The 10,302-nt window shown below is 48.6% G+C and overlaps 1 protein-coding gene across 2 annotated transcripts in view; it reads left to right on the top strand.

The window, feature by feature from the left end:
• The first annotated feature begins 236 nt into the window (after nt 1–236).
• The window catches only part of RHOQ (ras homolog family member Q), a 33,293-nt gene continuing 23,227 nt past the window's right edge, over nt 237–10,302 (top strand). Inside the window, exons 1-2 of one of the 2 annotated variants that reach the window (XM_082217988.1) lie at nt 237–1,315; nt 2,270–2,328. In XM_082217988.1, coding sequence (XP_082074114.1) covers nt 1,168–1,315; nt 2,270–2,328 — 207 coding nt within the window. In that variant the 5' untranslated portion in view covers nt 237–1,167. The remainder of the gene's footprint in view (nt 1,316–2,269; nt 2,329–10,302) is intronic. The other variant, XM_082217987.1, reaches the window with a different exon arrangement.

Raw genomic sequence — 10,302 nt, 5'->3', positions numbered from 1 at the left:
CACAGCGAAAAACCGGAACAGATTGCGGCAGCCTTAACTTAGTGTCCTCCAGCTGCTTCCCACATCTGGCCGAGGCTGCTGGGAGTTGTAGTGCCAAAGCATCTGGACGCGGGCGCCCGGTTGGGGGAGGCTGCGTGGAAGTTCCGAGGATTTATCGATTACATCATCGCCGGGGAAAGCGCGTTGCAAAAAAAAAAAAAAAAAGGGAAAGGGAAAACTGTGGACGCTTCTCGGCGCTGTCGGCTCTTTGGAGAGGAACCCTCAGCTGCTCTCCGGCAGCGATTCGGCATCGCTCCTCCTTTCTCCGCTCCAGCTAGTCGGAGGTGGCGACAGCAGCAGCAGCAGCAGCAATAGGACGGCGGGCGGGCGGGCTCGTTCATTTCCCCTTTATTTATTTATTTTTCGGAGAAGTGGCGTTTGCAGCCCGGGGTGGGGAGGGAGGAGTGTGTGCGTAAAGATCCGGCCGCTCCGGAAAGTCAAAGTAGGCTCAGCGCAGTTCCTCTCTCCGGGAAAAGGGGAGAGCGGGCCTTCCCTCCGCCGAAGGAGGAGGAGGAGCAGTGCGGCTCGGCTGTTGTTTCGCCGCCGCGCGTTTTTTGTTTTACGCGGCGCCAGGGAAGCCCCCCTCGCCCTCGCCATCGGGGCGCAGCGCCGCGGAGACCCGGCGCCGCGGTGCGGATTGTGCGCGCAGGGCGCCCAACTAGTTCCTCTTTCCGCCGGGCAGCCGCCGCCGGAGACACTCGGTCATCGTGCCCGCCGGAGGAGGAAAATCCCTGCCAGCCAAGTTTGGCACCGGCGGGGAGGGCGACGGCGAGGCGGCGCAGGGAAGGAGGGAGGAGGGCGAGCCGAGAAGAAATGCCAGCGCCCGTGATTTGTGGCTGAGCTGCTCCCCGGCTGCCAGCCAAGCCGCCCGCTTCGCCCACCGCTCGCTCCCCTCGCCTGGCACCGATGCGCCCCCCCGGGGGTCGTCTCCTGCGCCCTTCGCTGCGCGGCGCCCTGTGATCTCCGCGCCTCGACCACCCCCGACGGCGTCGTTCTTCGCCCCGCTCAACGCACTTTTATCATTATTATTATTATTATTGGAAAGGGGGAGTCTCTTTTTTTGCCTCGCCGAGTGTTCCCCCTCCTTCCTAAAATGACGATCGGTTTGGGAAGCTCCTTCTCATCATCATGGCCAACGGGACGGGGGCGGCGACGGTCATGCTGAAATGCGTGGTGGTGGGCGACGGGGCGGTGGGCAAAACCTGCCTGCTGATGAGCTACGCCAACGACGCCTTCCCGGAGGAATACGTGCCCACCGTCTTTGACCATTACGCAGGTAAACGCGCGTCTCGCCGGGAAGTGCTGAGTAAGGGCGCTCCAGCTCCGCCACCCTCTTCTCCGCTTCCCACCCCCCCCACCCCAGTTTCCAGCACCCCAGAAGCAGCAGCAACAGAGCCTAGAAACTTCAGCAAAAACTTTTCCCTTTCCCTAATTCTGCTTTCCTATTCCCCCTCCCTCCCTTTCCCCCCTTTTTTCTCCTGCCTTCTTGTAAAGCAGAGGCTGCGTTTATTTTTATTTCTTTGGGGGGAGACCGACTCGTGTTTGCAGTCCCGGGGATCCCCGACGACCCTCTTTTGTGCAAAAGGAAAGCAGCTCAAAAGAGGGGGAACGGCGGTTTGGGACTGCAGATGCCTGAGCACTCCAAAAATGTCGCATATATATATATGGTAAAGGGACTGGACCATAAGTATATAGTATTTAATTGGTGAGGGCGGAATAGGGTGGCAAATTGCCGTTATGACGGGAGCAAGGATTTAATCCATGCCGATAGGACCTTGATAGACTGCAACTGAAAGTTGGGGAGCAAATGGGACAGAGGTTAAATGGGGGGGGGGGAACGACCCAATACCATCTCACTAGCCTTTGAAGTCCTGTTATGAGCACATGATGTGTGTGTATTGACACACACACACACACACACACTAAACGAGGACACCTTTTTGTAGGCTACAGCCTCTTAATGGGGAGTCTAGTTCTGTTTTGCTCCATCACAAAAGTGCTTCGAAAGTGTATATCTGGGCAGAGACAGGGATCATTGCTATTTTTAAAAGGTGGCCTACCCATTTGAGATGCCTGCGCTTTTTTTAAAAAAAAAAAAAGAGTTTGGGAGAGAAATTGAATCCACTTGTTTGCTCCTTGGTCTAGAGAGGAAAGAGGGAGCTTGAGAGAGAGTGTGGTTTTGTGTGTTGCTCTAGGGCCCCTGCCTGATATTCTCTTTCTCTCTTTGCAGTCAGTGTGACAGTCGGTGGCAAGCAGTATCTTCTGGGGCTGTATGACACTGCAGGACAGGTAAGGGCTTTTCCCCCCTGACCCAGCAGCTTCAAAGCAACAGGGCGGGTTGCTTTTTAAAAGGGGGAAAATAAAAAGTGATCAGCATTTGGTGTTTTCCAAAGCTTGAGCTCTGTTCATGCTTACTTGCACACGCTGAATTATTCAAGGACTGCCGTTTATGTTGAGGTGTCTCAATACAGCAGCTTATAATAATTGCCTCATTTACTGCTTTGTCGCAGATCTTTGGAGAATGGATCGCCCTTCCCACCCACCCGCCCCCAGTATTTTAAAATACTATTATTTTAAAAATCAATCATTGCAAGCAGCCGATTTTGTGATCCCAACTCCTATCACCCAGGGAAAAACAACCAGCCTTGTGAGATACTTTATTTTTAGTTCCAAATGGCTGGGTCCTCTTTTGAGTTCTGCCTTGCTTCTCATTGGTGGACAGGCAACATGAGCCTCTGGCTCTGATTGGAGAATAATGGCATCATCTAATGTTATGGGAAGGCATTTTGTCTGATTGTGTTTATTATGGCCCCAGGGACACATTGCTTCCCATCCTGAAATCATTCCTTTGAGTCAAAACATTTGCAAGGAATGACTGAATAGTTTTGGAGCACAGCAGAGAGAGGAGGTTTCTCCCTCTGTTTCAAATTTGTCTGCGCAGGAGAAGGAAAACAACAAGAAGAGATCCCAAACTACAGCTTTTGCATCCAGATCAAATATGAGGAATAGTACTGTTGCCAGTTTGCTAGTGCTTGTTGGTTTGCATTCTTTTAGCCGGAATGGGCTGGGTGCAGACTTTCCTCTACTTAAAAGTAGACATCCTCATGGGACTTAAGGTCAAGTCCTATTCATTTCAGTTCTCCATTCTGGGGCTGGGCGATATATCAATATATCATCCAAAGCTGGTTTGAAGTCCATGTTGTGATACTGGTTTCATAATTTTTGACCTGGTAATATATTGTGAATCATATGTGTGTGTGGTATGCAAGAAATCATGCTGCAGGAGAACCCGTGAAGCTGGTCAATGCCTCTACAGTACAGTGGTACCTCGGGTTACAGACACTTCAGGTTACAGACTCCGCTAACCCAGAAATAGTACTTTTAAGAACTTTGCTTCAGGATAATAACAGAAATTGCGCAGCGGTGGCAACAGTGGGAGGCCCCATTAGTTAAAGTGGTGCTTCAGGTTAAGAACAGTTTCAGGTTAAGAACGGACCTCCAGAACGAATTAAGTACTTAACCCAAGGTACCACTATACATAGGAATTGGTGTGAGATCAAGTCTGAAGGCAGTCCTTAGAACAAAAACAAACAAAAAAATTCCTGTCATATCCAAGTTCTAAGTTCTTAACCTGAGGTACCACTGTACATAGGTCCATCCTTATTTCATACATCATGATATATCAGTATATCGTGACGTTTAAGCTGGTGATATATCACAATATTGAAAACCAGATATCACCCAACCCGACTCCATTCTCAGCATGACTAAGGCTGCAATCCTAACCCATTTACCTGGGAACTCCTTCATAGTAGACGTGGTTAAGATAACAGCCTCCTTAATCCAGCCCATCTTCTGTGGTATCGAACCAGTAAAGTAACTGGATATTATGCCTTCATGCTTTGAATGTAGATGTTCTGATCAAAAATGTCTCTAGGCCCCAAAAGAGTCTGGCCAAAATATGTTTAGAAATCAGTTATGCAGCCTGTGATGACCCTCTTTCGTATTTCTGTACATCATTTCTGTATATCCACATCACTGTGTGGCACTATATACAATTCATAAGAACATAAAATGAGACACTCCTGGATCAGGTCACTGAGGATAACATACAAAGAGGCTGCTGGATCAGGCCAGTGGGTCATGTGGTCCAGAATCATTTCTCCCAGTGGCCAACCAGATGTCTGGTGGAAACCCACCAGCAGAAACCGAGCAGAAGATCATTCTCGGTTCTTGCGGTTTCCAGTAACTGGCATACAGAAGCATTCTGTAGAGGTAGCTTCTGCATGTGGAGTAGAGCATAGCTTCCACCATGGCTGGTAGTCACCTCCATAAATTTATCCAATCCTCTTTTAAAGCCGTCCAGGTTGGTGGCTATTGGTGCCTCTTGCAGGAGTGCGTTCCACAGTTGTAACTATGCGCTAGGTGAAAAAGACCCCATTTCCCACAGCGGCCAAGCAGGTGCCTTGTGGAATCCCATAAGCAGGACATGACAGCAATAGCTTGCATGCTATCTTCTCCAGCATACTGCCTCAGAACTTGCCCCCAGTGGCCAACTTTGGGCCTTCAAGTTTCAGCTACGCTTTACGTGATGCCAAAATTTGGCATCTTCCGTTCGAAGTGATTGTTGCAGCACCCTCTCGGCTCAGCTCCCAGTATGGGAAAACCGGTTGCACTCCCCTAAGTCTGCCTCTGCTGCCACCATGACTAGTAGTAAAGGTAAAGGAACCCCTGACCATTAGGTCCAGTCGTGACCGACTCTGGGGTTGCGGCGCTCATCTCGCTTTTTTGGCCGAGGGAGCCGGCGTTCAGCTTCCGGGTCATGTGGCCAGCATGACTAAGCTGCTTCTGCCGAACCAGAGCAGGGCACGGAAACACCGTTTACCTTCCCGCCAGATTGGTACCTATTTATCTACTTGCACTTTGATGTGTTTTCGAACTGCTAGGTAGTAGCCAGAGATAAATTTTTCTGCCACAAATTTGTCTTGATTCCATTTTTAAAGTTGCCTAAGCCAGCAGCCATGGCCACATATTGGGTCAATTACTCAAATTAAATGATTTAACCGTGGAAGCTGCCTTATACTGAGTCAGATGATTGGTTCATTCTAGACCGTCTCCATGCAAAACAGATGTTCTACTACTGATCTACACCAGATGAAAGTTCTACCTAGTTTTTCTGAATATCTTTGGGGTGAGAAGGACGGGTTCTCCAAAATTTATGGATAACCAGGAATTTGAATAATTAGAATTGCTCTGTAGGAGCTGCTGTCATGCAAAGGTGGACTTGAACTGTCAGAAGGTAATGATTTGGATCGATAAGGTTTTATCTTTTAAAAAGTAAAGGATTTATGTACGTGGGACTAGGCATTTGGCTAGAAACTCAGAAGCAATAAAACAATGATGGCGTTGGTTTAAGCCGCCTAGATTTTAATGGCACACACTGCAGCTATGCCATCAACAACTTTTCTCTAGAGCCGCGCTTGCTATAAAACTTTCACAGTTTCAGCAGCTGGAACATTAAGTAAATGTCTGAAAAAGAAGGGAGGACCTTCTGTAAAATTGCAAGAGGCTGCGGTTCTTAATTAGGAACTCCAGGGGAGCAATATGAGATGGCAGACCCTTAGAAGCACATTTTTTTAAAAGAAAAGAGAAGAAAAAGAGAGAGGAGGAGAAGTCGGACAAAACTTCTAAAATGGCATTGGTATGACTTGGAAATGTTCAGGAGAGTGGTGGTATTTAGAGCAGTAATGGGAATCCTGTGGTCCTTCAGGTGTTGAACTACAGCTCCCATAATTCCTGGCCATTGGCCATGACGGTTGGGGTTGATGGGTACTGGAGTCCAACAACATCTGGAGGGCTACAGGGTCTCCACTCCTGTTTTGGAGGCACAGGTTCCCAGGTTCAGAATCTCCAGTTAAAAAGAAAGTTGGATGGTAGAGACAAAAAAGTCCGAGACCTTCAGGATGTGCTGCTAGTGAGAATAACACAGGGCTTAGATGAGCCATAGGTCTGATTCAGCGTGAGACAGCTTCACATGTTCATTGCTGGGAGAGATCATCAGTGGCGTTGGGCTGGGTGTTCAGCAATATGCAAATGATACCCAGCTCTATCTATCGGTTAAATTTAAACCCGTGAAGGCGGTGAATGTCCTGTGTGAGTGTCTGGAGGTGGTTGGAGGATGGATGGCAGCCAATGGATTGAGGTTGAATCCTGACAAAACCAAAGTGCTGTTTCTGGGAGACAGGGGGTAGGCAGGGGTCGGGGTCTCCCTGGTCCTGAATGGGGCAACTGTGCCCCTGAAGGACCAGATTCACAGCCTGGTGGTCATTTTGGATGCACAGCTGTCCATGGAGGCGCAGGTCAATTCTGAGTCCAGGGCAGCTGTCTACCTGCTCCCTCTAGTACGCAGGCTGAGACCCTACCTGCCTGCAGACTGTCTCGCCAGAGTGGTACATGCTCTGGTTATCTCCCGCTTGGACTGCTGCCATGCATTCTACATGTGGCTATTTTTGAAGGTGACCCGGAAACTACAACTAATCTAGAATGTGGTAGCTAGACAGGTGACAGGAAGTGGCCATCGGGACCATATAACACCGGACCTAAAGGATATTCACTGGCTCCCAGTACGTTTCTGAGCACAATTCAAAGTGTTGGTGCTGACCTTTAAAGCCCTAAACAGCCTCGGCCCAGTATACCCGAAGGAGCGTATTCACCTCCATCACTCAGCCCGGACACTGAGGTCCAGCGCTGAGGGCCTTCTGGCGGTTCCCTCACTGCAAGAAGTGAGGTTACAGGGAACCAGGCAGAGGGCCTTCTTGGTAGTGGTGCCCGCCCTGTGGAGATGTCAGATGTCAAAGAGATAAACAACTACCAGACTTTTAGAAGATATCTGAAGGCAGCCCTGTATCGGGAAGTTTTTAATGTTTGATGTTTTGTTATTTTTTAATATTTTGTTGGAATCTGCACAGAGTAGCTGTGGTAGCCCAGTCAGATGGATGGGGTATAAGTAATAAATTATTATCCTCATCACAGTTCTTTCCTTAGCAAAAAAAAAAGGGGGGGAAAGAAAGAGGTTTGCTGGTATTTGTAGACCCGCAGACAAGAATGAATGGGCTGGAGCTAGCATTGTAGACCCAGGGTCTCATTCCCCTTTGGGGAGCCACATACGATTGGTGGGTGGGGCCAGAGGCAAAGGTGGGTGGAGACAGAACCAAAAGTAGGTGGAGTAATGGATGAGACTCTTACCTTTTTACAGCAGGCTACATTCCAGCCACACAAAAGTCAGCTTTCACAAACGCACACCTCTCTCTGTCTTCTACCTCTGCAAGCAAGAGACGTCATCGCAGATCAAGGCCGCATCTCAGCCAGGCAGAAGCACTTTAGGAGGGCATGGATTAGGGCCAGCCTAGACTCTCTGGGGTCGTATCCAGCCTTACTTCATTCTTCCTTTAAAGTCTTACCAGTACATGCTGAGCAGCAGGGGAGGAAACGGATATTTTCATTTTTAATAGTGGGGAAGAGAAAGTGATAGGTCTATTATATCAGCCTTGGCCAATTCCGGTGCCCTGTAGACGGTGTTGGACTATGACTCCCATCATGGGAGCTGATGGGAGTTGTAGTCCCAACAACATCTTGAGGGCACCAGATTGGCAAAGGCAGTAAGACCTGAGATGTTAGGAGCTCCATGCTCCTAACAGATAATGAAAAATAACAAATAGCAGATAATGTGACCTTGTGAAGCTTTACTTGAAGAAATCTGGAGTTGATGGTGGTTGCTGCTGCTGTTGATAATAATACTTACTGTTTTTAAAAGCATATTTCACGTGCAAAGCCTTTAAATGGCTTGTCCTGCAACGGAAAGGAAATCCAAACCTCTGAGGTTAAGTGATCTGTAAGGTCACAAGGCAAGCTGAAATCCTGTCTTTTGACCATCAGGGCAGGCTTCCTGTACATTTTTAGATTGCTTCTCAGCCGCTGCTCCGTCATAAGGTTCCACTGGCTTGAAGCCAAGCTGAGGCCGGGGACTTTTCCCCGCTTCTTCTACCCATATTCTGAGTGTGAGCTGTGAGCACTGGTCTTCCTGCTCCCTCTCGCATCAGACCCAGGGATTTTTCCATACAAGCCTGCGTTTGGCAGTTGGCATGAAGTCTGCATCTGCAGTTAATCACATGCCTTGGGGAAGTAGTTCTTCCCTGAAGGGAAGTTGCTTGCCAGGCCTGCTAAAGCTGGCCCACAACACACGAGTTCATGCGGGAAGACGGGCTGGTAACACTTCTTTGTCTGTTGGGCAGGTGTTTGTACTTCTCTGATTAAGTCAAAGCAATTCTGCTGCAGTCTTTGAGCTAAAGTATGTCTGGCCTTGCCGATGGCGTTTTGAGTTTGCACTTTAGTATTGCAACCTGTGCATATGCTTGGGATGTCATTGTTCAGCCCGGACACTGAGATCCAGCGCCGAGGGTCTTCTGGCGGTTCCCTCATTGCGAGAAGTGAGGTTACAGGGAACCAGACAGAGGGCCTTCTCGGTAGTGGCGCCCACCCTGTGGAATGCCCTCCCATCAGATGTGAAGGAAATAAACAGCTTTCTTATCTTTAAAAGACATCTGAAGGCAGCCCTGTTTAGGGAAGTTTTTAATATTTAATGCTGTATTGTTTTTAACACTTGATTGGGAGCCGTCCAGAGTGACTGGGGAAACTCGGCCAGATGGGCGGGGTATAAATAATAAATTATTATTATTATTAAACTGAAAACAGTGCTTCCAAGTAACATTTTTCTCCCAAACTTCCTTAAATGCTATTTCCCTTTTGTTTTGTCTTTTAAGTTGTTGGTGGCTGTTATTTCCCCTACAGCTGCCGTGGCTGTGCCCCTTTCTCTCGCCCTGTCTCAGGCCTCAACACCTTTTTCCTCACTAGAGAGATCCCAGCCAACCAGAGACCATGGACTGAATGTCAGAGGTGGATTTAAGGGAGCACAACTGGTTCGTCCGGACTAGGTGCTGAGTCGAGAGGGCGCTATGGGGATTGCCATAACAGTGACTTAGAACAGAAGGGGAGAGGTGGGGACGGGCGCCAAATTTTGGCATTGCACACGGTGCCGCTGAAAGCCCAGTGTTAAGTTGTGGGCGAACATATCAGATGACACAGCGATTCTTCCAAAGCAGCTCTTTATTTGTAAGCTGGAACAGAACTAACTGAGGAGCTCAGTCAGCCTGCTTATATAGAGCTCCAGAACAATTGTAACTGTTGCAACTTTCTAAAACTATCCAATCACAGAACGTCACTTCATTTGCATACAAACTATCCAATCACTGAACGTTACTTTCGATCCTTCATTTGCATAACTATCTACAGTACCCCCCTGCTGGCCCAGGGTGAGAACATCAGTACATAACACCCAATGTGATGGTTCGGGAATGCTGTGTCGCCAACTAGAAAGGGCTATGTGCTCAGGCACTCATCACAGTGTCCCGTTGCGCCAGAAGCGGTTTAGTCATGCTGGCCACATGACCTGGAAAGCTGTCTGTGGACAGACGGCGGCTCCCTCGGCCTGAAAAGCTAGATGAGCAACCCCATAGTCGCCTTGGTCCTTTTTCACCTTTTACCTTATATGTTCATCTCACTAATGGCAAACAAAGTCAATGATCAGTTAGGTTCCTATAGTGAACATAATGACACCATCAAGGACAAATGAAATCTTGTCAGAACGACACATTTTGAGTAGGTGGACAACCCCAAAGAAAAGGGGGACTGAATGTTGGTTAAAATCTCTGAAAATCTACACACATACCTCCTCTAATTTCAACCTTAGGAAAGAGCATCTCAGCGTTCGTTGACTCAGAGATAGAATTCATATTTTCTCCATCTGTAGCTCTGACACTTTCAAGAATGCCCTGAATGAGGTTTCCATTTGATTTCTGCCATGTGTCTAAGAAAGCCCTAAAGCAGGGGAGGCCGGCTGCTTTATTCTCAAGAGGCCCTTCCTTCTCCAGGCAGCCATATGGAGCTTTAAAGGTGTAAAAAGGTAAAGGTACCCCTGACCGTTAGGCCCAGTCATGAACGACTCTGGGGTTGCGGCGCTCATCTCGCTCTATAGGCCAAGGGAGCCGGCGTACAGCTTCTGGGTCATGTGGCCAGCATGACTAAGCCGCTTCTGGCAAACCAGAGCAGCGCACAGAAATGCCGTTTACCTTCCTGCCGGAGTGGTACCTATTTATCTACTTGCACTTTGACGTGCTTTCGAACTGCTAGGTGGGCAAGAGCTGAGCA

This window comes from Podarcis vaucheri, assembly GCF_965113315.1.
Source record: "Podarcis vaucheri genome assembly, chromosome: 3".
Classification (NCBI taxonomy): Eukaryota; Metazoa; Chordata; class Lepidosauria; order Squamata; family Lacertidae; genus Podarcis; species Podarcis vaucheri.
The sequence above is the reverse complement of the archived record's forward strand: the minus strand, read 5'-3'. Positions and strand labels throughout refer to the sequence as shown.